At 42.5% G+C, this 27,015-nt stretch overlaps 1 protein-coding gene across 1 annotated transcript in view; it reads right to left on the reverse strand.

Annotated features, from left to right (window-relative positions):
• LOC308670425 (potassium voltage-gated channel subfamily KQT member 1-like) overlaps positions 1-27,015 on the reverse strand; it is a gene marked incomplete at both ends in the record, with an annotated part of 226,679 nt that overhangs the window by 121,557 nt on the left and 78,107 nt on the right. Inside the window, one exon of the mRNA XM_081331927.1 lies at positions 25,447-25,508. Within this exon, the coding sequence (XP_081188053.1) occupies positions 25,447-25,508 (62 nt within the window). The remainder of the gene's footprint in view (positions 1-25,446; positions 25,509-27,015) is intronic.

A 27,015-nucleotide genomic window follows, 5' to 3' on the forward strand; every position in this document is an offset into this window, starting at 1 on the left:
CCATCACTGGAGGTTTTTAAGAAGAGACTGGACAGTCACTTGCCTGAAATTGTATAGGTCACAGGTCTGCAACCCACAGCTCCGGAGCTGCATGCGGCTCTTTCAGCCATCTCTTGCGGCTCCCAGTCCTCTGCCGTGTGCAGTCCAAAAAAAATAAAATAAGTGGGACTAAAAAAAGTTCAACCAATCAATTCAAATATGCAGGGTAGGTGCATATCTCGCCTTGGCTCCACTCTTCACTCAAACCCTGTTCTGCAAATGCACGCATGTATGCGCATGTGCACACATTTTTTGCGGCTCCCAGTTTTTCCTTTTGTGAGGCAACTGGTTCCGAGTGGCTCTTTCCCTGTTTCAGGTTGCTGACCCCTGGTATAGGTTCTCCTGCTTGAGCAGGGGGTTGGACTAGAAGACCTCCAAGGTCCCTTTCAGCTCTATTCTATTCTATTCTATTCTATTCCATTCTATTCTATTCTATTCTATTCCATTCCATTCCATTCCATTCCATTCCATTCTATTCTATTCTATTCTATTCTATTCTATTCTATTCTATTCTATTCTATCTTGACTTTGATTCACTGGTGGAGATTTCTGTGCAAACTGGCCCCTCGTAAACACAATGCAACACAGGCAGTCCTCAACCCATCACCACAATAGAGCTCAACATTTCTGTTGCTAAGTGAGACATTTGTTAAGTGAATTTTGCCCCATTTTACGACCTTTTTTGCCACAGTTGTTTGAGTGAAACCCTGCAGTTGTTAAGTTAGTAACACAGTTGTTAAGTCAAGGTTAAGGGATGCTGTAATGGTCATAAGTGTGAAAATGGTGCTAAGGCATTTTATTCAGTGCTGTTGTAACTTTGAACGGTCACTAAACAAGCTGTTGTAAGCTGAGGACCACTTGTATACTGAGTTCATTTCAGCTCTTTTTTTGATTCAGAATGCTGCCTTCAGGCTTAAATAGCAGTCTTGCATTTGTAAATGATTCAATTAACTCATTTTCACTGATTAGAGCTCTTTTGCTAGATGACTCTATTGCCCTCCCCTCCTCTCCCATTTAATAACTCTCCCATTTAATTTCATGTTTCTATTAAAATGTTCCTAAACGGAAGATTGAAACAGCCAACGCTTTTACAGGAAACTAAGCTTGACTAAATATGAAGCTCTCAATGGGGCCGAAACAGTTAACAATGATAGCTTCACCTAAGACAAAAAGAATTAATTGGCTTGATAGGAAACGGGTGTTCTCTGATCCCACCTTATAAATAACAACCACAAACCCTCCTTTTCCGCATTATACGAATCAATTATTGACAAACAGTGAACAGCACCACCTACTGAAGCACGAGTACTGATGCACCATCTAGGTTGTCACCTTGCTCCACACACTTGCACTGCTGACTGTAGAATAATTCCTACCAAAACACACGTTTTCAAGGTGGAGAGCAAAGCTAAATCTACTGATGTTTTCTATCAGCCTTTAAGACGTATGGGATAAAGTTTGGGGGCTCCCGAATCACGCTTGTTTGGGCTACAAAGCTGTACACCAGGGGTCCCCAAACCCCGGTCCGTGGACCGGTACCGGGCCGCGGCATGCTAGCAACTGGTCCACACAAACAAGCAAAGCCCCATCCGCGGGATGTAGGCAGCACACAAAACCACACACCCTCTCCACACAACCACTGGTCCCTGGTGCCCCAAAGGTTGGGGGCCTCTGCTGTAGACGATTCTTCAGAGACGTTGGCAATCCAATGGGATTTTAGGACAGTTGTGCTCTTAGAGCACCTACAGATGATGAAGGACTCATATAAATTCATATTAAATCACCCCCCATATTTTGGGCAATAAACGTAGCGGTAAAAGTTCCTACTTCCTCATCTTTCTCACTTTTAGTGTTTGGTTTCCTTTTCTTTGACTATCGTAAAAAATATGGCTTTTCTGAGGGTTAAAGGTAAAGGTAAAGGTTCCCCCGCACATGCGTGCTAGTCGTTTCTGACTCTAGGGGCCGGTGCTCATCTCCGTTTCAAAGCCGAAGAGCCAGCGCTTGTCCGAGGACGTCTCCGTGGTCATGTGGCCGGCATGACTAGACGCCAAAGGCGCACGGAGCGCTGTTACCTTCCCACCGTAGTGGTCCCTATTTTTCTACTTGCATTTTTACGTGCTTTTGTACTGCTAGGTTGGCAGAAGCTGGGACGAGTAACAGGCGCTCACTCTGCTACGCGGCACTCGGGATTCGACCCGCCAAACTGCCGACCTTCTGATCGACAAGCTCAGCGTCCTAACCCACTGAGCCACCGTGTCCCTCTTCTGAGGGTTAGTTGATCCCTAACTTACACACCTTCCTTTTTTTTTCAGTGTCCCTACTACTCACCAGGCTGTCCCTTACTTAAGGTCATTGAAAAGTCACATTAGTGTACAGCAGAGTATCAACAGGCTGTATAGAAGCAGAGTTTACCAGCAGGACCATTAAAATCAATTGAAACTGTTATAAATAAAAATGGGAAGTAACAAATCACAGCGTCTCCCATTTCTTCAGAGCATGCTAGGAATTTCAGCCCTGAAACACAAAGCTAATTTCAGGACAGTCTTCCTGAAATTAAACTCCTACACTACCGCTATTCTTGCCTGTTGCCTCATCACTAGAGACTGTGTAAAATTTGATGGGAGTAACCAATTGTAGTCAGACACGTCAACGACAAGGGCCTTCGTTTTGTTAAAATGTGCAACACAGAAATATCACCAATGTTGAGATCTCAACGTGAAAATTTGTCCTTTTCAAAAGGGTTCAGCTGTGGTCAGAACAACTAGGTAGTCTGCTAGAGTAGGAAATCAACTCCAGAGAAAGACCAAAACTACTTTATTCAGACTGACGCTAACAACAGAATCTTGGAAGTCTAATTGTGCTGGACCTGCTCGCCTTTCTTATATAGGGAGTTATCGATACAGGAGAATAATTGTAGCTCAGGGTTGAAGTGAGGGGATGTCAAGGTAATGATTTGAAAGCTAACCAGCTGATGTAATGTAAGATGTACCATGTAATGATGGGAATGACTCAGCAGGGTCTGTGTCTCTTTAAGAGCCTTGTATAAAAGGGAAGACTCCACAGATGTGTTCTCTCTCTTTCCTGCCGTAACTGTTGTGTGTGGGATCCTGCTGTATTAACACGTGTATGCATGTTGTTCCTGGTGTATGATATTGTAGATGGTGCAAGATAAACCACCATATAATATAGGCCACTGTTTACTGGGTTTACTCCTGGGTTATCTCAGCGCAATAAGACTGTGCACGCTCTGACAGGGCTCCTCGGTACTCTCTGAGCTTCGTTGTTTCCTTGCAGATGTTTCATTACCAAACTAGGTAACATCCTCAGTGCTAGTGCCAGTTGCTGTTACCTAGTTTGGGTAATGAAACATCTGCAAGAGAACAACCCGGCTCAGAGAGCACCAAGGATCCCTCAAACAGGGAGGTGCCAACTGAGCAACTTTCAAACGTTATTTCACTGTTCTAGACTTAAAGCACGTTTCTGCTCCTTACTGCTTACTTAGCAGTTCCTAGTTGGCAATCCCTGTTTCTATCAAAGCCATCTTCCTGTCTCTCTACATCAGCTGCTTACTTGCGCTCCTGTGTGGTCTTCCCCATTTTAGAAAGAAGGCGGGTCTCCCGTTGGCATGGAGGAAACCACTGATGACAATCAAAAGTATCCTGAGAGATTTGTTTCTAATCGGTTCAGTTATCTAGCCCGGGGGTAGGCAACCTCGGCTCTTTTATGACTCATGGACTTCAACTCCCAGAATTCCTGAGTCAGCTATGCTGACTCAGGAATTCTGGGAGTTGGAGTCCATGAGTCATAAAAGAGCCGAGGTTGCCTACCCCTAGCCAGATAAGGCCTGTCCCTTGCTAGGGAGAAGGTTAGTCAGTTAGTTTTTAACAATAGAGTGAAGCAGGAAACATTTGGGCCTGCAAACCGTGGAAGAGATTAATAAGGAAGAGTGTCAGGAAGTGAGATTAAGCCGCTTCCTTCTTTCCTGGGAATCGTTATTTGCACAATTCAGTTAAGGACTTAGCTTTAAGGCCATTTCACCTGAGCGCTGGCTGATTTAGCCCGCCAAGAGTTTTCCAGCAGAGCTGTTGAATTCACTTCCCTTTCTGGGTTCCGGAGGCTCATTCACCTATAGAAAAGGGCAATGAACTAAGGCCACAGGTGCGGAAAATTGGGGCCTTCCTGCTGCTTATGACAATAATTGCCCCAGGAATTTATCAAGGGAAGAGGGAAAGAGAAGCCATGCTTTTTTTGTACCGCACAAAAACATTTGCAAACTAAATTCTAAATTTGGCAGTCTCCATCTTTGTTTTCAGAAAGCCGATAAACACAGTGGTATTTATGTATGCGTGTGTACACACACACACACACACACACACACACACACACACCCCTCTACGGGTGCAGATTTGGAAGTGATGCCAGCAAAAAAACCCGGTCTCTTAGATTCATTTTAAAATTCAGTGTAGATATAACGGGACAACAGAAGTTATTTGTCCCCCCGTGACCCATAAAACAAGCTGACCGATGATATTGATCGAGAAGGTGTATTTTGTCCTAGCATTTCCCATGAACCTAAAAACGATCAAACTGGCCAATTTGTGACTCAGGAATTTTCTGTCTAAACTCCAAAAATATATGGCTATAAGCTGAACGTACATTTCGTTTCCTATGATTACAACTCTCATTTTTCTTATAAAATCTCTTCCTCTCCATGGAAATGTTTTATTTCCCGAAACGTCCTTTAAAAATCCCTAAAATGTCTTTTGAAACCTTATTTTTTCATGCCATAGTCAGTTGAACTGTTTATCTACTGATTCTTATCTTCTTTTAATTACAAAGTTCTAACTGAAGATGTTGTTTTGATAATTCTTAGCGACTGTGGGAAAAGAAGGGAAATGGCTTTTAAATCCATTCTCCTGAGAAAACAGCCAGATTTTACTTAACGAAGGTATATTCATATTTTATTATTTTGCATAATAGTGAAACATTAACACAAGGAGAATTACTCTGCAAAGACAACTACCAAACATTTCACTGAAATATTTGGTATATTGCTTGTCCAATATAAATGGACTTTATCTATATTAGATAAGCAGTGTGCCAAATATTTTACTTTTAATTAACTTTTCAGCTTTCCTTTTTAAAATCCTTCCATCTCAAATACTAAAATTGGTGGTGCCAGAATCACACACAGTAGAACTGGCAGATCTGATTTTCATCACAATCATCTGATAAAATTTATGTTGATGTTACCTTTGTTCATATCCTCAGGTTAAAAAAAGAAAGTTAAATTTCTTCCATAATAATTCAAAGGGGGGGAAAAAATCTCATTTAAAAAAAATCACTTTGTGCAAGATATTGTGGAAAATTGGACCAAACATTCAGATCTGGTTGCAAATGAAATAAATGTAATAGTATTCATTTAAAACTGAAAAAAACTGATTTAAAAACTCCAATATTAAATGCAAAGAGATTCTATTGAAGATCTTTAATACTGTAAAAAGTAAGGAGGATACTTGAGATCTGAAGTTAATCATATTGAAACCTTTAAAAAAAATGTCAAAAACTGACCATAAAAATAATAGCTACTACCACACCAGCCTACCACTGACTACATCGTTTAACAATTTTTGTGGTCGTGCTCAAACTGGTACTGATAACCATTTGATATATGTCACCATTTCAGCACTCATTTTGATGGGGCATTTTTGAGGAATTTGGGCTGAGTGACCTCAAAGCTTGGTTAAATAATTTTAGTTATGTTTTCATTATTTCATTCCCCCCAATTAATAAAATATTGATATTTAAGAAAATAGTTGGCTTTCCCCCCTTAGTTTCCAGATTTAATATGGGAAAACTAGAATACATTTTTTTCCCACGGGTATTTAAAAACAGAGAGAAATAGCATTGGCCTGAAAATTTGATGTAAACGAAAGTCTGAACAATCTCCTTGTTTTATTTAAATGCCGTACCCATTTTTTAGGTGTATTAAGTAGGTGTGTTTTTTTAGGCAGCGCTATAAACTGCCTCTGCTTAAATAAAGAAGGAAAACTCAACAAAGGTTTAGGCCAGAATTTTGCAGCTGGAAATAAAATCTTGGGAATTCCCCCATTTCTCCTAAGGATGGAGTTCAACACCCTACGAACAGTTCATAGTAGCAGAATCCCTTTTTCTTACAGAAATGCTTGAGAATTTAAATGTCTACAGATTTGGATAGGAACTGAGCAGAATCAGAGTAACCGAGTAGGAATGAAGTCCTTGGAGGACTTCTAGTCCAACCCTCCGCTCAAACAGGAGATCCTACACCACAAATGGCGGTCCAATCTAGACGTGAGCAAGGGGTTGGACTAGACAATTCCCAAGGTGCCTTCCAACTAAGTTATTCTGTTGTTCTGTTCTCTTCTCCAAAACTTCCAGGTTTGGAGCATCCAGAACTTCTGGAGGCAAGTGGTTCCACTCTTCTCACTGTCAGATATTTCTCCTTAGTCCAGGATTGGATCGTTCTTGGATAAGCTTCCGCCTGTTACTTCTTGTCCTGTCCTCAGGTGCTTTGGAGAATAGGTTGACCCTCCATCTTCTCTGCAGTTGCTCCTCAAGTATTGGAAGGCTGCTATTATGTCTCACACACACCCCCTTTAGTCTTTCTCTTCATTGGACTGGACATTCCCAGTTCCCTCTATTGTTCATTACATAATTTAGCCCCCAGAGCCCCTCATCAACTTGGCTGCTCTTCTCTGCATTCTTTCTAGACTCTCAGTGTCTTTTTGTATCTGCTGGCCTTCAAACCCACTACAAAAATGTCCCTAGGATGTCATATCGTGATAGAAAAGTCTGCATTTTAAAATATGAGGTTGGAAACCTAGTTAGTTTTAGATTGATCTGCTACAAAATAGAATGATTGGTGGGCTTGGAATGGGGGAAACACATGGATAAGCCATCTTCCACCATGGGACCACAGGACCTTCGGAGGTGACTTGGAGTCAGCTGCCTTGTAGGGCTACCTACCTCACAGGGGTGTTACTGTGGAGATAACAATGGAAAGTCCCAATAAAGGAGAATATTTGCACCACAAGGCTGAAACGAGGGGTCCTGGTGCTCTCTGAGCTTGGCTGTTTTCTTGCAGACATTCAATTACCCAAACTAGGTAACATAATCAATGCTAGAAGGGAGTAGGGTTTGTAGAATGATGGAGGAGGAGGAAGAGAAGGAGGAGGAGGACTGTGGGGTCCTTGGTGCTCTCTGAACTTGGTGGTTTTCTTGCAGACGTTTCATTACCCAAACTAGGTAACATAATCAGTGCTAGAAGAGAGTAGGGTTTGTGGAATGATGGTGGTGGTGGTGGTGGTGGAGGAGGAGGAGGAGGAGGCCTATGGGGTCCTTGGTGCTATCTGAGCCTCCTGGTTTTCTTGCAGACGTTTCATTACCCAAACTAGGTAACATAATCAGTGCTAGAAGAGAGTAGGGTTTGTGGAATGATGGTGGTGGTGGTGGTGGAGGAGGAGGAGGAGGAGGAGGAGGAGGAGGCCTATGGGGTCCTTGGTGCTATCTGAGCCTCCTGGTTTTCTTGCAGACGTTCCATTACCCAAACTAGGTAAAATAATCAATGCTAGAAGGGAGTAGGGTTTGTAGAATGATGGAGGAGGAGGAAGAGGAGGAGGAGGAGGACTGTGGGGTCCTTGGTGCTCTCTGAACTTGGTGGTTTCCTTGCAGACATTTCCTTACCCAAACTAGGTAACATCACCAATGCTTTGGTGATGTTACCTGGCTCGAATAATGAAACATCAGCCAGCAAACAACCTAGCTCAGAGAGCACTAAGGATGGGAAATCCACTGTGTGCTGCTTTGAGCTTCTGGATAAAAAGTGCAACAGAAATGCAACAGACAGACCCTGGGGTGTCCATAGCACGTGATGAAATAAGTCAAGACGGAAGGGGTGACCGTGCAATTAAAACCGTCTGATTTTAACGTGTAATGCACAAGAAAAAAAAAGGGGGGGAGCCCGGATCACACCATTGCACACATCATTTTGACCACCTCCTAGGCCTATCTCCGAACACACGTGAGCAAAACACAAAGGAAACGGATTGACTTGCCTTTCAAAGGTAGAATTTGCCTTTGAAAAGGCAGACCACTCACTGAGTAATTATAAGCCGTCTTCAAACACATCTGAGAACACTAAACCTCTGCAGAGACTGCAAAACCCTAACCCTAACCCCCCCAACCCCCCAACTCTTTTCTTTTCAAGTGAACCAACAACACATGAGTAACCTTGGACATTTCTTTTCATGCAACTCTCCGAATGATTCAGCTGCAAAGGAGGGGTTGCTGTCCTCCTGCAGCAATTAGGAAAGGGCAAAAATTCAGGAGAAGAAGGAGGAAGGGTTTGAGATGGACTCTTCCATCCAACTCCTCCGGTGACTCTTCCAGAATTGGGCGCCAGGCTCCCACGGACGACGCAAGGCCAAACCGAGGGGCTTGGGCGACTGAAGGACCGTCTCCGCCGCATGTATAATTGGGATTATGATTGCTTTGAAAGGCTTTTCCATTTGCTTTGAGGACAAAGCTTCCCCCTTCCCTCCCCCATGGACCTTCAGCAGTGAAACCCCATGACTGAAGGTGCGTAGAGAAGATGACTCCGGATAGATGGTCTTCCACAGAGAATTGGGACGAAGTTCTAGCTTAGAATTTTCCCCCTTCAGGGCGGGCAAGGCTATCAAAAACTCGGTGACGTTTCTACTCTCAGGGAAGCGATGAGTTCAGAAGGAGGCGTCTCTGTTTCCTGCCTGGAAGCTCCTTAGGGTCATCTCGGTAACTTTCATGAGGAATGGAAGAAGGCGGGCCTCGAATTAAGAGGGTAGTCCTTATGGTCTAGTATAGTGTTTCTCAACCCTGACAACTTTTAAGATGTGTGAGCTTCAACCCCCATAGCTGACTGGGGAATTCTGGGAATTGAAGTCCACACACAGCTTAAGCCAGGGCTCTTCAAACTTGGCCCTTTGATGACTTGTGGACTTCAACTCCCAGAATTCCTCAACAAGGAATTCTGGGAGTTGAAGTCCACAAGTCATCAAAGGGCCAAGTTTGAAGAGCCCTGGCTTAAGCTGTCAAGGTTGAGAAACACTCAACCAGACAGACAGATAGATAGATAACCTTTGTCATTTTTTTTCCTGTGGGCATAAAGGCACACATTAAAAATGAAATTTAGTAGCTTGCTCTCAAAGCGTACACATACATAACACACATTTAAACATACTATATACAACATAGGTATAGACCTACATCCTTACATGTAAGTAACATATAAATATTAATCACTGTCCATCTTGAATACATAACTGAGGAGGAAGCTTTAGAGTTCACAAGGTTAATATTGTATGGAATTATTATTATTGTTGTTGTTGTTGGTATTATTATTATGATACATCTGGACTCCTGTTGCATGTCTACTTTAGAAAGGAATATTTGTAGCTCAAGGCTGAACTGAAGGGATAAACAACACCTCCATGCCAGTCAAAAAAGGCAGTCAAAAAGCTAAAAAGGAAACACAAGGAGCAAAACACCTCCTCGCCAGTAATCAACACCCAGATAAGCAGAGATTAATACCAAGATTAACTAACACCAGATCAACAATCAAGCTGTAAACAACACCTCAACCAAGGAAATACCAACTCAGACAAATGAAGAGTAAACCACAGCCTAATCAAGGAACCACTAATAACATCCCCATCAAGGCAAGCCATTTATATATAAACAGAGTGCAAACCCCACTCCCTTCTAGCACTGATGACGTTACCTAGTTGGGTCGTGAAACGTCAGAAGATAACCAAGCTCAGAGAGCACCAAGGATCGTGCATTTCCACTTCATTCTTGGTTGGTTGTTTTGTTTTTTGGCACGGTTTTAACTGTTGCAGAGCTCCTAAGACACTGCACGCTATTTTTTAATCATGATTATTATTATTATTTTGAATGGAAGATAATATACATAAATGTCCTTCCCCCCCCCTCCTTTTCCATGAGGGTTTATGCAACAGCTTTTAATTTGTAGATGATTTGCAAAAGCTGGTCCAGGCAAGAGCGGGTATGTATTACCTTACGGCAGAGGCCCCCAACCTTTTGGGGCACCAGGGACCACCGGTTCCATGGAGAGAGGTTTTTCCACGGACCAGAGGGTGCGTGGTTTTGTGCGCTGCCTGCATCCCACGGATGGGGCTTTGCTTGTTTGTGCGGACCGGTCACTGGCATGCCACGGCCCGGTACCGATCCACAGCCCGGGGGTTGGGGATCCCTGCCTTACAGCACATATCCACTCATCTGGGCTTCCATTCTTTTGTAACCAGCTCTGTTAAAGACAACTTAGCTGATGGGGTTTTCACCCACCAAAGATGTGCACAGAAGGGATGCCGGTTACAAACCAGGGAGGGACAATGTGTTTTTGTGACACCCCCCCCCCGCCCTGCCTCCTAGAAGCTGGGAAATGTTTAGTGCAAGGCTGTTTTTCTAGGACTGCAACCTACGCAGCCACAAATGAAATGCCGGCCGGGTTTTTCCTTGCTGTTTCCCCCCCCCCTCGGCCTTCTAAAAGTCGCCTTGTCGCGTGTGAAAAAGAACGCTTGAATATTCTCAAACTTTCCGCCCTCCTTAAACCCGGATTCTAACGAAGGCAGCTCCATCACAATGCAGATCTGGGATGTGCCATGTAATAAGACAGAAAAACCCAAATCCGCAGTCAACGTTTTCCCTCTTGTGTTAATGATGGCCTTGTTCTGCTGTCTGCGAAAATGCCACCACTAATGAGATAATATCAGTCTGCTCCGGAGCAGGCTGGCCGTCGGCTTTTCAAACCGCCCGGCTTGGACAGTCAGGAGCCCAGCTAATGTTCTGCGGCTGCCTCTGGTCAATGACACGGTAGCAATGGGCCTTATCTCCCACAGTGGTGGTGGGGGCGGTGGGGGGGGGAAACGCCACTGCCAAAACCACGGGTCCTAAAAGGAGAGAAAAAGCAGCTCTTTACCACTGCAGCGAGCTGGGCCCTCTGAAGAGCTAGCCTTAAGTAATTCCACACTGAAATCCTGGCTATGTTTGTGGAGCGACGGATGTCTCCGGCAGTGACTCTAGGCGAAGAAATCAAGGACAGCAAACGTCTGATGGGGTGCATTTCTGGTTATGCCAGCTTCCTGTGGTAGGCATCCCAAACCACACCACTGTTCAGGCAAAATGTCAACTCTATTCTCCAATACAGGAATAGAATAGAATAGAATAGAATAGAATAGAATAGAATAGAATAGAATAGAATAGAATAGAATAGAATAGAATAGAATAGAATAGAATAGAATAGAATAGAATAGAATAGAATAGAATAGAATTACAGAATAGAACAGAATAAAATAGAATGTGGAATAGAATAGAATAGAATAGAATAGAATAGAATAGAATAGAATAGAATAGAATGGAATGGAATGGAATGGAATGGAATGGAATGGAATGGAATAGAATAGAATAGAATAGAATAGAATAGAATAGAAAACAGAGAATAGAATAGAATAATGATAGAATAGAACAGAACAGAACACAACAGAATAGAACCTGGAATGGACCTTGGAGGTCTTCCCCACTTAAGCAGGAGAACCTATATACCAGACATGTCAAACACAAGGCCCGGGGGCCGGATCCGGCCCGTGAAGTGGTTTCATGTGGCCCGCGAAGCCATCCTGGAAAGAGTGAGGGAACGGCCCCCACTGCCTTGGCCCTGGCCCAGAGACCCTCCTCCTGCCAGAGACCCTCAGATCTGTCCCACTCCTGCCCAGGCCCCCACAGGCACCCTTGATGCGAACGATGTAGAGCTGGCCACGCCCACCCAGTAGGCCATATGCACTCTAGCCACGCCCACCCAGTAGGCCACGCCCACCCTGGCCACACCCACCCGGCCCCCTAAGGGCAACGGCAATGCTGATGCGGCCCTCAATGAAATTGAGTTTGACACCCCTGCTATATACCATCTCAGACAAGTGACTGTCTAGTCCTGGGGTAGGCAACCTTGGCTCTTTTATGACCTGTGGACTTCAATACCCAGAATTCCTAAACCAGCCATGCTGACTCAGGAATTCTGGGAGTTGAAGTCCACAAGTCATAAAAGAGCCAAGGTTGCCTACCCCAGGACTAGACAGTCACTTGTCTGAGATGGTATATAGGTTATCTAGTGTTAATCTGAGTGTTGTTCTCTGCTTATCTTGCTGGCCTGTTGTATTCAATTTAACTGCCCTTATCCATTCACTGGGAGCATGCAACCATCTGCAGAGCAAGACTTACAGAGTCGTTTCGAAATGAAATGGGCGGCCAAGAAATTTAATAAACAAGATAAATCTTCCGCTTTCCCCAGTTGCCAGGGTTGAAACAGCAGTCTATGATTTGCCTCCAGAAGCTGTGGGTGCTCCAACACTGGAGGTTTTTACGACAAGACTGGAGAACCCTTTGTCCAAAACGGTATAGGGTTTCCTGCCTGAGCAGGGGGCTGGACTAGAAGACCTCCAAGGTCCCTTCCAACTCTGATATTCTGTTAATTAACCAGTGGAACGACTTGCCTCCAGAAGTTATGAATGCTCCGAAACTGGACCGCCATTTGTCTGAAATGGTATAGGGTTTCCTGCCTGAGCAGGGGGCTGGACTAGATGACCTCCCAAGGTGCCTTCCAACCCTGTTACTCTGTTATTCTATTCTGTTATTCTGTTACATCTCTAAAACAGAGAATGGGTGACATACGCAGCGTCTTCATTGGTTTCCCCGCAGCATTAAGAGCCCTGCGCCACTTAAAAACTTCCCTTGTGAAAAATAAATCAGGAGTGCCTAAAAGTAATAGCCAGAGTTGATTTTCTTCCCACCTAATTCCTGCCGATAAATTAAAAAGAAACTCAATATATTTCGAGAGTCAATCATTATTCATTAAAAGGAGGCTTTACAAGAAGTTGTTTACCTTGTGTAGGCAAACAGTCCTAGATGAAATGGGAAAGGCTATATTTAGAAGTGGAGCCTGGCCAGGAAATTAACCGATTCGGAGGAAAAACAGTCCCTGTGCTCCCTCAGTCACACACCGCCAGGGCTAAATCTGGCTTTCTCCAAGATTTGGTGCCGGCAGGGATTCCATTTCCCCAGCCGGGAGGGATAAATCTAGTTTTGAAACCTTTCTCCTTCCTTGATTCGCGCCTTCCGTATTAAAACGCTCCTTGGATTTGAGAGAGAGAGAGAGAGACTGGGAGACCAAAACGACTTGGAAGAAGTTACGCGGGTTCTACAGACAGTGCTCGACTTACACCAATTCATTTAGTGAGCGTTCAAAGTTACAACAGCGGGGGGGGGGAGAAGTGGGTCAGGACCATCTTTCACAGATAGGACCTTTGCAGCGTCCCCAGGGTCACGTGATCAACATTCAGGCGCTTGGCTCCTATTTACGACGGTTGCCGCGTCCCAAGGTCACGTGATCCCCACGTGAATGTCTGGCAAGCCAAATCAAGGGTGGGTGGGTGTTTTCTCCTAAGAGAAAATAAGTAAGTAAAAACCTACTAATTCCAGATTTATAGTACCATCTGTCAGGATGTCCTATACATCCTAACAGCCAGGTTGCTAACTTATCAATTGTGGCGCCTCACTTAACAGCTGAGGTGAGAAAGATTGTAAGATGGAGCAAAGCTCACTTAACAAATGTCTCACCTAATCGCAGAAATTTTGGGCTCACCTGTGACCATTAGTTCAGGACTGGCTCTGTAGAATGAAAGCACATTTAAATACAGGTAAGTCCCCACCATCCATTTGGCAGCAGCTCAAGGTTATCAGGGCGTTGAAAAAAGTAACTTACAACTGGTCCTCATACTTATAACCGACGCAGCAACCCCACGGTCGTCAGGTGATCAAAATTCAGCCGTTTGGCAACTGGCATGCATTTACAACAGTTGTAGCATCCTGGGGTCACATAATCCACCCTTTGCAACTTTCCCAGCCGGCTTCCGATGAGCCAAGTTAATGGAAGAAGCCACGATTCTACTTAGGAACTGCAGTGATTTCCTTCACAGCCCTGTGCAACCCCCCCCCCCACAACTCTTAAAGTTACCCCTGCCCTAAAGAATGGATTCACAAGCTACAATTGGTAGAGTGAGCAGAATAAAGCATATTATTGCATACTCTTGGGAGGTATACATTTCGACAAAACAAGAAGATTTTATCTGACCTTCCTGTGGTCAGGCTTTTACAACGATCTGTTCAAAGAATTAGTCTTCAGCTGCCTCAGGCAAATTCTCTGTAAAATTTGGGAATGGCTATCAAGAGGCATTGAGATGATGATGATGATGATGATGATGATGATGATGATGAGGGGACTGAAGGCTAAAACATACGTAGGAACTGGGTAGCTCTAGTAATTTAATGAGGAGAATGCAACAGAGTGGAACAATAACTTTACTGTCACTTTGAACGTACCCTAATCGGCATACGTTAAAATGAAATTTCGTTAGGGGTGACATGATAGCAGCCTTCCAATATTTGAGGGGCTGCCCCAAAGAAGACCGGGGGGGGGGATGTCAAGCTATTCTACAAAGCGCCTGAAGGCAGGAGAAGAAGCAACGGATGGAAACTCATCAAGGAGAGAAGCAACCTGGAACCAAGGAGAAATTTCCTGACAGTGAGGACAATTAACCAGTGGAACCACCTGCCTCCAGAAGCTGTGAATGCTCCAACACTGGAGGTTTTTAAGAAGAGACTGGACAGCCGTTTGTCTGAAATGGTATAGGGTTTCCTGCCTGAGCAAGGGGTTGGACTAGAAGACCTCCAAGGTCCCGTTCCAACTCTTCTTCTTCTTCTTCTTCTTCTTCTTCTTCTTCTTCTTCTTCTTCTTCTTCTTCTTCTTCTTCTTCTTCTTCTTCTTCTTCTTCTTCCTTCTCCTTCTCCTCCTCCTCCTCCATCACCATCACCATCATCAAGCACTGGAGACCAAAAGGACAGCAGTGGTTGTAGCAGGAAGCCTGTCAGCTTAGCGTGTTATCCTTTTAAGGTTTACCGTTACATTCTGTAGCTTGGACAGATGTTTTCTCCACGAAGAGGTGGATTATGCGGGAGCGAGTGATTGTAATTGTAGTACCATGAGGCCATGAAGAATAGAAACATAATGACCCCAGTCTTGTTGTACCAATACTTCTCCGATATAGTTTTGTAATATAATTATCTTAAAAGTTGAATGAAAGGTAGGCTTATTGTGACATGTTTTTCCAGAGAATAGATCCAGGAAAGGATTACCTCTTAATTCTACAAGGAAAAACGCAATCTTTTAATCCGACTTGAAAAGGGGACTTATTCAGCAGCAGAACTTCCTCCAATAATTGGACGAAAAATACGGGATTTAAAACAGACGTAAGAACAGCTCAAACTAGGCCCTAATTAACCAATGCAAATGAGTTAAGGCAAAGGAAGCTCCACCTTAAAACAACCAGAAACAGATCGTAGATAAGTTGCAATTTTCTGTTCAAAGTTAACAGAGAGTCAGGGCTAACAGAAAACGAACAAACAAAAAAAAAAACTTTGCAGAAGAAATATCATTGGTACAGTCTTTGTACAATCCAAGGCAGAGGAAATGAAGATTTAACAGGTCACCCAAGTTAGTGCTTTACATATCTCAGCCAAGGATGTATCTTACTCCCCCAATCCACGGCTGTCACCCTCTATAACAGGGGTCTTCAAACTTGGCCCTTTGATGACTTGTGGACCTGGCTGAGGAATTCTGGGAGTTGAAGTCCACAAGTCATCAAAGGGCCAAGTCTGAAGACCCTTGCTCTAGATCCAGGGAGATTCTTGGTGGGGTTAATATATATTTTTAAATGGCTTGCTAGGCCCACACAGGTAGTCCTTGACTCACCACAGTTGACTGTTTAAGTTACAACAGCACTGCAAAAAGTGACTTACGACCACCGCTTCACACGTATGACCACTGCAGCATCCCCAGGGTCACGTGATCAAAATTGAGACTCTTGGCAACTGGCTCACAGTTACGACGGCTGCTCAGTGTCCCGGAGCTCACGTGATCCCCTTTCGCAACCTTCTGACCCGCAAAGTCAACGAGAAAGCCAGATTCACTGACTTAACTTCACAACTGCAGTGATTTACTTAGTCAACTGTGGCAGGAAAGATCACAAAAGAGGGCAAAGTTTACTGAACAGCTGTCTCACTTAGCAGCAAGAGTTTTGGGCTTGTCGTAAGTTGAAGACAACCTGTACTGTACATTTCCTGACCGAACGAACAGTAATATTCCTTCATATCTTCATTCTTTTTACTCCATTTTAAGACTCGAATAAGCCAAATATGATTGCCTAGTATACCTTTAGGGTAGATCCCCTCAATTATGCCATTTTTTTTTCTTTAGACACGAAGGATCAGGACATAGTAGAATAACACAGTTGGGGAGGACCCTGGAGGTCTTCTAGTCTAACCCCCTCCAAAAGGTTAAATAAATTAAGCAATGCTCTTAATTTGACCTACAACACCCACGAATGCCCAGCCCTGCTCTATGGCAGGGAAGGGCATCCGTGGGTGTGGATATGTCTCTCCAAAAAGCCAAGGTGATAGTTGTGATGGCACGATCAAAGTCTACCCCATTTATTTTATTTTTTTGTAATAGGCTGTATGATACCTGCATGCAAAGAGGTGGAGTGCGATTCTATGATCGAGGCCACCATCTTGAGTTTTTCCATTTCTGCTGAGGTTGTCTTTAATTTTATGGAATTTGTCCGAAGGAGAGGACGCAAAGCCACACGTATTACAAACATATTTGCATCAACATTCACATGTTTATCTTATGGTGGGTATTTTGGGCTTAAACCACAAGTTTGCATTACAGCTGTTAAACTTAGAACTGGGTCTTATTTACTGTCGCTGATCTAAGAAGCCTTCAAGAACTGGATATTCTCCACGAGTGAAAGGAAGACCTAGTAGTGCACTACACGTTTCATATAAGAAACAACACTGCTATGCTTTAAGGCGGTCTCTGTTTGCTATTTAAATGCAAAAATGTCTCTATTTAAAAAACGACAGAACAATTTCAACAAAAGATTTAAAAGTGCTGTTGTAATTCTCTGTATAATAACAGCATAAAATACCACATCTTGAGCAAATGAGAGGTCAAACATAATGGTGTGCTAGAAGAAAAGTGCTTCTATAGGTTCTCCTACTTGAACAGGGGGCTGGACTAGAAGACCTCCAAGGTCCCTTCCAGCTTCTATCCTATCCTATCCTATCCTATCCTATCCTATCCTATCCTATCCTATCCTATCCTATCCTATCCCATCTCATTTTTTTCTATTCTATTCTACTCTACTCTACTCTATTCTTATTCCATATTTTCTATTCTATTCTATTCTATTCTATTCTATTCTATTCTATTCTATTCTATTCTATTCTATTCTATTCTATTCTATTCTATTCTATTAATTCTTATTCCATATTTTCTATTCTATTCTATTCTATTCTATTCTATTCTATTCTATTCTATTCTATTCTATTCTATTCTATTCTATTCTATTCTATTCTTGTTATTTCATTCTATTCTATTCTATTCTATTCTATTCTATTCTATTCTATTCTATTCTATTCTATTCTATTCTATTCTATTCTATTCTATTCTATTCCATGATTCGATTCTATTCTATTCCATGATTCTATTCTATTCTATTCTATTCTATTCTATTCTATTCTATTCTATTCTATTCTATTCTATTCTATTCTATTCTATTCTATTCTATTCTATTCTATTCTATTCTATTCTATTCTATTCTATTCCTATTCCATTCTATTCTGGGTTAATACTGATAATGTAAGGAACCTAAGCAAAAGTTAATCTAAATAGATAAAACTCAATTTCAATCAGCACTTGTACAGGGTTTCCTGTCTGAGCGGGGGGGGGGGGGTTGGACTAGATGACCTGCAAGGTCATTTCCAACTTTTTCCCCCCACCATCTTGTTCAAGGGCTTCCTTGGGTCAAACAATGGGGCTTCGCAGGGATGTGTCTGTCGAAAAGTCAAGATAGTCACCTCAGCCATGACTGAGCCCCCTCTCCTTTTCACACGAAGCCCCCACGCCGGGCATTTAAGGGGACAGGACGACAATTTTACAACGGCGGCCCTCTTGCCCCCCTCCTGCTGAATGCCAGCGATACCAACTCTCTAGTAAGTTCTTCAGAAAGACTGCCATGTTGGCTCAGGAATTCTGGGAGTTGAAGTCCACAAGTCCTGAAAGAGCCAAGCTTCCCCACCCTGCCCTAGGCAGATGCCAAGGTATAATAGGAATTTATTTCGGTCCGCGGGGTTTCGTGGCCGGAGCCAAACCAAAGGAAGGCCGGGCCGCTCCAGAGTTGCAGCCAAGCAGAACTGACTCACCTCTCCACCCGCTGGGATGTTTTTAGAAACAGCTACTTAAGTATAAAATTCATGAATGGGCAGTGTAATTTCTGAGCTATTTCTGAGCTGGCACTGAAAGTGAATGATTGCCTTCAGGATGAATTGAAACCATCCCGACATTTCGATGCCTTGCCATGGCTTTGCGTTCAGGTAAGCAAGCTCACTGCAGCAAACGCTTGTAAGAGATGAAGATCCTTGTCCACTAAAGAAATAATCCTGAAATACGGCATTTATATGAGACTCTACAAATCTCTACAAATCACACCTAGCTCTTTATTTCTGTCTTTAAAGAACACAACAGGACCTCCACTTCATGAAGGCCGAACGATGAATTGTGAATGGTGCTTTTATATTGTACATCATGAAAAAAGTTAGGCTAAGTTTATACTTTTTTTAATGTTGAGTGAGGTTGAATCAGATTAATGACTCCGTAGCATTAGACTGAGATCTTCCAGTTCTGAGTTCAGATCCTTTCTCTGAACTTTCTCAATCAGACTGGCTGGAGAAACGCCAAATTATCATCTAGAGCAGGGGTAGGAATTCTGGGAGTTCCAGCTGGCTCAGGAATTCTGGGAGTTGAAGTCCAGGAGTCATAAAAGAGCCAAGGTTGCCTACCCCAACAAAGGTCCCTAACCTATGGGTCATGGTCCACACTGGTCCGTGTAAGTGGCTGGCCAGTGTGTGCATGCGTGTACGCTCACCCACACACACACATGTGCTAACCTCGGCATGACCCTTGGCGTGATTTTTGCTGTATTTGATATATTCAGCTGGTGCAGAATGCAGTGGCACACACAATCCTGGGGTCTCCTAGGCCTGCCCATGTAACCGTTTTATTGTTTGAGCTACACTGGTGGCCAGTTTGCTTCTGGATCCAGTTCAAGTATTGGCTGCTACCTCTAAAGCGTTATGTCAAGGTCCCGACTGATGGAACCAAACAAATCAGAACTGCGAGACACGGGGTTTCCTCAAAGAACGCGTTTATTGGATACAGGACGTCGGCACGGTCAAAGGTGAAACCAAATCTAAAATTTTATTCCGCCCCCCGCCCCCCAAAAAAGGTTCAGAATAACTCAGTGTAACGGTTCCCAGCCTTCTATTTCACTATAGGCCACATTCTCCAATAGAACTACTTGGCGGGCAGAACGCCCCGCCCCCTTCTCCACTACGGTGTGGGAATGACCTTGGTTCCCACAGGATCTATTCACGTTTCGACTAACAAAAATACTTTGTTCCAGCCCTCCCTCTCTTGTGGCAAGCTAGAACGACAAAGATGCTTGCAGCCAGGTTCATAGCAGAGCTGACACCTTACATGAAGTGGTGGGATTCAAACAGGTGAACAACCGGTTCTCTGCGTGGGTGCCGCTTCTGGAAGTCCGTTCTGGGCCTGGGCAACAAACAATTAACTCCCGGTTCTGCCAAAGTGGTGCGAACCGGCTGACTCTCACCGCTGCTTACATGGCATGGGTCCAGGTTATCCGAGGAGCCCTCTCCCCCCAATGGGACAAGCCCACCCCACTGTGGATCCTGCTGTGGATCCCACCTGCTGAGGAATTGAAGCAGGTGAGGTCGAGGAGAAGAGCCTTTTCTGCTGTAGCCCCATCCCCGTGGAACATTCTTACCGCTCCCCTCCCTCTTGGCCTTCCGGAAGAGCAGCGAAACCTGGCTTTGCCACTTGGCCCCGAGGAGGCTGGCCATCGCTGGATGGGGCTGATGGGGTAAGAAGACCTCATTCTTATCCTGTCTGTGTCTTAGCTCGATTGGTTTCCATTTTAATACCGGGGTTTGTTTGTTTTTAGCACGATTCTAATCTGTGTAGTTTTTTAAAAAACATTTTTAATATTTTAATTATTTTCTTTTTTTTTACTTATTTCATAACTTGTAAGTACCTTGTGGGGGAGGTGGGTGGCCTAAAGTTAAATAAGTAAGTAAGTAAATAAATATATTTTAAAGTAAATAAACTTCAAGCCCACTCTTTTTCCCACCATAGGAAATTTGTCAATAATAATAATAATAATAATAATAATAATAATAATAATAATGATGATGATGATGATGATGATAATAATAATAATAATAATAATAATAATAATAATAATAATAATAATAATAATAATAATAATAAAGTTGGAAGGGACCCTGGAGGTCATCTAGTCCAACCCCCTGCTCAGGCAGGAAACCCTGTACCACTTCAGACCATTTCTACTTGCTAAAGTAGATCCGAGGGGACCATAATTATGGCCATCGCACAAAACAGCATCCTACTGGGATGATGATCCAAAGTTGAGAAGTGAACATTACAAGCAGTGTAGAAGATGGGGCATTGTTATTTTATCTTAAGGTATACTTGTTTTAATATTACAACATGCCCAGCACATCGTCGACCCAAAAAAGGAAAATGTATTTGCCTTTTTGCCAATTACTTCTCTTTTCCAGTTTGACCACTTTTTTTTACTAAAAACAAAACTAAGCCAATTCAGCCAGCAGCAAGGTGTATATTCATGTAAGTCATTTTGCTGTGACTTGCCCTGAAACTCTGCTGATGGCCCCGAGGCTACAAATTTACTCCTCTGCATTTCTCAGCATTTTTGCTCATTTTAAATGCTATTGCATAGCTCCATCACGTTTACACAATCTGTATACTTGAACCTTGACTACAGGCATGTCAGTTATAAGTATATATAGCAGAACAGATTGCCGTAGAATTATGAAACAATAATAGGTATTTTTAATCCGAGGTTATTAACATATACATTACACATATCCATTGATCCCTTTCCACTTTTCTTAGAAGGAGAATTTATTTTTCTTTTAGTGTTTTCCCTTGCTCTGTAGCCCATCACTTTTCCATTCCAGTGGAAGAGCCAGAGGGCCCTTCCTGTTCCAGTTTAAATTATAAAGCGGCAAAACTTTAAATGGAAATTTTAATACCGACAGATATTCTTGGCAAACGTTCTCTACGCTGATCGAAACTGAGAGATACCGGCTTGTGCAGGGAAACTTCAATCCAAAGAGACTGGTTTTTTTTTCAAGAACGTTAAAAATAAAAACGAAAACCTGGAAGCGTGCAAATCAATGATGCTTGATAGAAAAATGCAGGAATACCACGCTAGCAGAATGAAACAAAACAGAAATGGAGATTTTGCAAGGCAAAGATTTAGCTATTCCCAATCAACTGTGCATTTTAATGGCTCCTTAATGGAACTGAATGAAATTGTAAAGGTAAAAGAAATAACTTGTCTGAGACGGTGTAGGTTCTCCTGCTTGAGCAGGGGGCTGGACTAGAAGACCTCCAAGGTCCCTTCCAGATTCTATTCTATTCTATTCTATTCTATTCTATTCTATTCTATTCTATTCTATTCTATTCTATTCTATTCTATTCTATTCTATCCCATTCCATCTATTCTATTCTATTCTATTCTATTCTATTCTATTCTACTCTATTCTATTCTATTCTATTCTATTCTATTCTATTCTATTCTATTCTGTTCTATTCTGTAATTCTATTCTATTCTATTCTATTCTTCTATTCTATTCTATTCTATTCTATTCTATTCTGTTCTGTTCTATTCTGTAATTCTATTCTATTCTATTATTCTATTCTATTCTATTCTATTCTATTCTATTCTATTCTATTCTATTCTATTCTATTCTATTCTTCATTATTCTATTCTATTCTATTCTATTCTATTCTATTCTATTCTATTCTATTCTATTCTATTCTATTATTCTATTCTATTCTATTATTCTATTCTATTCTATTCTATTCTATTCTATTCTATTCTATTCTATTCTATTCTATTCTATTCTATTCTATTCTATTCTATTCTATTCTATCCCATTCCATCTATTCTATTCTATTCTATTCTATTCTATTCTATTCTATTCTATTCTATTCTATTCTATTCTATTCTATTCTATTCTATTCTGTTCTATTCTGTAATTCTATTCTATTCTATTCTATTCTTCTATTCTATTCTATTCTATTCTATTCTATTCTATTCTGTTCTGTTCTATTCTGTAATTCTATTCTATTCTATTATTCTATTCTATTCTATTCTATTCTATTCTATTCTATTCTATTCTATTCTATTCTATTCTTCATTATTCTATTCTATTCTATTCTATTCTATTCTATTCTATTCTATTCTATTCTATTCTATTCTTCATTATTCTATTCTATTCTATTCTATTCTATTCTATTCTATTCTATTCTATTCTATTCTATTCTATTCTATTATTCTATTCTATTCTATTATTCTATTCTATTCTATTCTATTCTATTCTATTCTATTCTGTTCTATTCTGTAATTCTATTCTATTCTATTCTATTCTTCTATTCTATTCTATTCTATTCTATTCTATTCTATTCTATTCTATTCTGTTCTGTTCTATTCTGTAATTCTATTCTATTCTATTATTCTATTCTATTCTATTCTATTCTATTCTATTCTATTCTATTCTATTCTATTGTATTCTTCATTATTCTATTCTATTCTATTCTATTCTATTCTATTCTATTCTTCATTATTCTATTCTATTCTATTCTATTCTATTCTATTCTATTCTATTCTATTCTATTCTATTCTATTCTATTCTATTATTCTATTCTATTCTATTATTCTATTCTATTCTATTCTATTCTATTCTATTCTATTCTATTCTATTCTATTCTATTCTATTCTATTCTATTCTATTCTATTCTATTCTATTCTATTCTAATTCTTATTCCATATATTCTATTCTATTCTATTCTATTCTATTCTATTCTGGGGAGATTATGGGGAGGCTGAGCTCCTCCACATGTTTGTTGGACCCGTGCCCTTCCTGGCTGGTTTATGCAGCTAGGGAGAGGACACGAGGCTGGCTCCAGGCGGTTATATCTGCTTCTTTGAGTGAGGGTTATTTCCCCACCGTCTTGAAGGAGGCGGTGGTGAGACCTCTCCTCAAGAAGCCTGCCCTGGACCCAGCCGTTTTGAACAACTTTCGTCCAGTCTCCAACCTTCGCTTTCTTGCGAAGGTTGTTGAGAGTGTGGTGGCGCATCAGCTCCCTCTGGTCCTGGATGAAGCGGATTATCTGGACCCCTACCAATCGGGTTTCAGGCCCGGGTACAGCACGGAGACGGCATTGGTCGCTCTGGTGAATGATCTCTGGAGGGCGCGGGATAGGGGACATTCCTCTGTCCTAGTCCTATTAGACCTCTCAGCGGCTTTCGATACCATCGACCATGGTATCTTGCTGCGGCGTCTCAGGGGATTGGGAGTGGGAGGCACAGTTCTTCAGTGGTTCTCCTCCTATCTCCTGGGACGCTCGGAGTCGGTGTTGGCAGGGGGGCAGAGATCGGCCCCTAGGTCTCTCGTTTGTGGAGTTCCTCAGGGGTCGGTTCTCTCGCCTCTCCTGTTCAACATCTATATGAAACCGCTGGGTGAGATCATTCGTGGTTTTGGAGTTGGGTACCATCAGTATGCCGATGATACCCAACTTTTCTTTTCGACCCCAAACCACCCCAGTGATGCCCTCGCCGTGATGTCCCGTTGCCTGGAGGCGGTTCGGGTCTGGATGGGGAGGAACAGACTTCAGCTCAACCCTGACAAGACTGAGTGGCTGTGCATTCCGGCATCCCGGGACATTCCAAATGTTCCATCTCTTTCTATGGGGGGTGAGCTCTTACCCCCCGTGGATAGGGCTCGCAACTTGGGAGTCCTTCTAGATTCACGGCTTACTTTGGAAGAGCATATAGTGGCCGTGACTAGGGGGGCTTTCGCCCAGGTTCGCCTGGTGCGCCAGTTGCGGCCCTATCTGAACCGGGATGCCCTGTGTACAGTCACTCATGCGCTCGTGACCTCTCGCCTTGACTACTGTAATGCTCTCTACATGGGGCTTCCCTTGAAGACCACTCGGAGGCTCCAACTGGTACAGAATGCGGCCGCGAGAGTTGTCTTGGGAGTTTCCCGGTACTCCCATGTTACACCTTTGCTCCGCGAGCTGCATTGGTTACCAGTTGTCTTTCGGGTGAGGTTCAAGGTGTTGGTCACGATCTTTAAGGCCCTACATGGCATGGGTCCGGGTTACCTCAGGGACCACCTGCTGCCGGCATCGACTCCCCTCCGCCCTGTGCGTTCCCACAGAGAGGGCCTCCTCAGGGTGCCGCCAGTCAGGGAATGTCGACTGGTGGCCCCCAGGGGGAGGGCCTTCTCTGTGGGGGCTCCGGCTTTATGGAATCAATTGCCGGTGGAGCTCCGGATGGCACCAGACCTTCGAACTTTCCGTCGGGGCCTGAAGACCCATCTGTTCGAATTAGCCGGTCTGGCCTGATGGGGGATTATGGGCTTTTAATTGTTTTTAATCTGTACTTCTGTTTTAATTGGGCATGGATTTAATTCTTTTTAATTTTTGTATAGTGTTTCTTATGTATGCCCTGTGAACCGCCCTGAGTCCCACCAAGGAGAAGGGCGGTATATAAATCAAATAAACTATAACTATAACTATAACTATAACTATTCTATTCTATTCTATTCTATTCTATTCTATTCTATTCTATTCTATTCTATTCTTCATGGGACCACTAGCTTCACTTCCCACGGATAATATTTTCCATAGATTAAAATTAACTCTCAAAATAGCACCTCCACAATTATGACCTGACAAAAGTAGTTACCTTGTCAGCGAAAAAGAATTATGGTTCCTTCAGTGCTCTGAGTTTCAGAATAAATAAACTCTGAATGTATCTTTGCGTTACACAAAGGGGTTGAGGACAAACATTCCCACTCAGACAGATTGAGATCGAGATGGTGTTTAAATGAAAAACTATCGCAACGTAACCCGTAGTTAGTTTACACATTTCTCACGACCGGTACATTTCTTTGGCTCTTAAACGTTGAGTAAAGGATGCAGACTGACAGTCATGCTGATCACAGAACATTTCTGGAAATTGGCCAGCAAAAATAGCTTTTTCTTTTTTCTTTTCCAAAAGATCTTACCTTATCCTCCAGTCTAATCAGTCTGGCTCCCATCGTGTAGTAGCCTTTGTCTAACCCCTTTTCTAAAAAAAAAAAGAAAAGAAAAAGAAAGGGAGAGGATTTGTGTTTGAATTGCAACTAACTGCAAAACGCAGTAATGCGAAGGTTACCAAACGCTTATTGCCGGTATTGTTACAGCTAGAATATTTTCTGTGAATAAAAAGGATGTGCAGGAATATCGGAGCGTAAATGCATGCAGGATCATCAGGTGTTGGATTCCGCCTCTTGTTAATAGATCTCTTTCCTGGCTGTTAGAACAATTAACCAGTGGAACTCCTTGCCTCCAGAAGTTGTGAATGCTCCAACACTGGATGTTTTTAAGAAGAGACTGGACAACCATCTGTCTGGAATGGTATAGGGTTTCCTGCCTGAGCAGGGGGTTGGGCTAGATGACCTCCAAGGGCCCTTCCAACTTTATTATTATTGTTGTTGTTGTTGTTGTTATCATCATCACCATCATCATCTTAGCAGGGCAGGGAAAGATCTGGGGACACCAATAACAATGAGGATCGATTAAACCTTGACTCTTTTATGACTGGTGGACTTCAACTCCCAGAATTCCTGAGCCGGCACGGCTCAGCTTGGAAACCTCTCCCTTTCCCCTCCGCGTGGCTGGCTCAGGAATTCTGGGAGTTATGTTGGAGGTGTGGTAGTTTAGAAGCTACCTATTTTCACATGTGGTGGACTTGTAGAAATATACGGTAAAAGCTTTTTGGATTAAAATTTGGTGGAACATTCAAAAGATTTTTAAGAGAAAGATAAAGTTTTCCCCGCAATTGTTTTTATTGGGCATTGTTGTAGATTGTGATGTTAAAGAAACTAACTTGATGTTGAATATGATAACGGCAGCACGGTTACTGGACAATATTGGAAGAAGGATAGTTTGCCCACTGTAGAAGAATGGGTGTTTAAAGTTTCGAATTTTGCAGAAATGTCTAAGATTTCTGCTTATCTGAAGGATCATTCACAGGAAAGATATATTTCAGTTTGGAGGAGATGGATAAATTATATTCAGAACAAATATGGGACTAAAAAGTACCATTTAGCTTATGAGTAGATTTTAGTGGGATATTGTTATTGGTACGTTGTTTGTAGTTATGTTAAAAGAGAGTTAAAGCGCATTATGAATTTGGTTAATTGTATACAGTATTATGCATAATTTTTATTTAGAATATGATTATTGTAACTATAATCCTGTATTTAGCTCTGGGAAGTGGGGGGGGGGAAGTGGGTGGGTTTGGGGTGGGAGGGATTTGGGGATATATTGTAAAATTTTGTTTTTGTAAAACTCTTTAATAAAAAAAAAAGGAATTCTGGGAGTTGAAGTCCACCAGTCATAAAAGGGCCACGGTTGCCTGGATTAAACCAAGTTTCATCAGAGCTGGAACTGGTCTCTTGACCAGAGATGAACCCAGCTCCCTTCTTCCCCTTGAATGTCCTTAGGACAAACGTCTTGAAGGACATGGTCACAGGCCCTCAGAAGATGACCAAGTCCCTGCAGAACGTAACGGTGCTGGAGCCCCAGAAAAA

Source organism: Vipera berus, assembly GCF_964194415.1.
Source record: "Vipera berus genome assembly, chromosome: 6".
NCBI lineage: Eukaryota > Metazoa > Chordata > Lepidosauria > Squamata > Viperidae > Vipera > Vipera berus.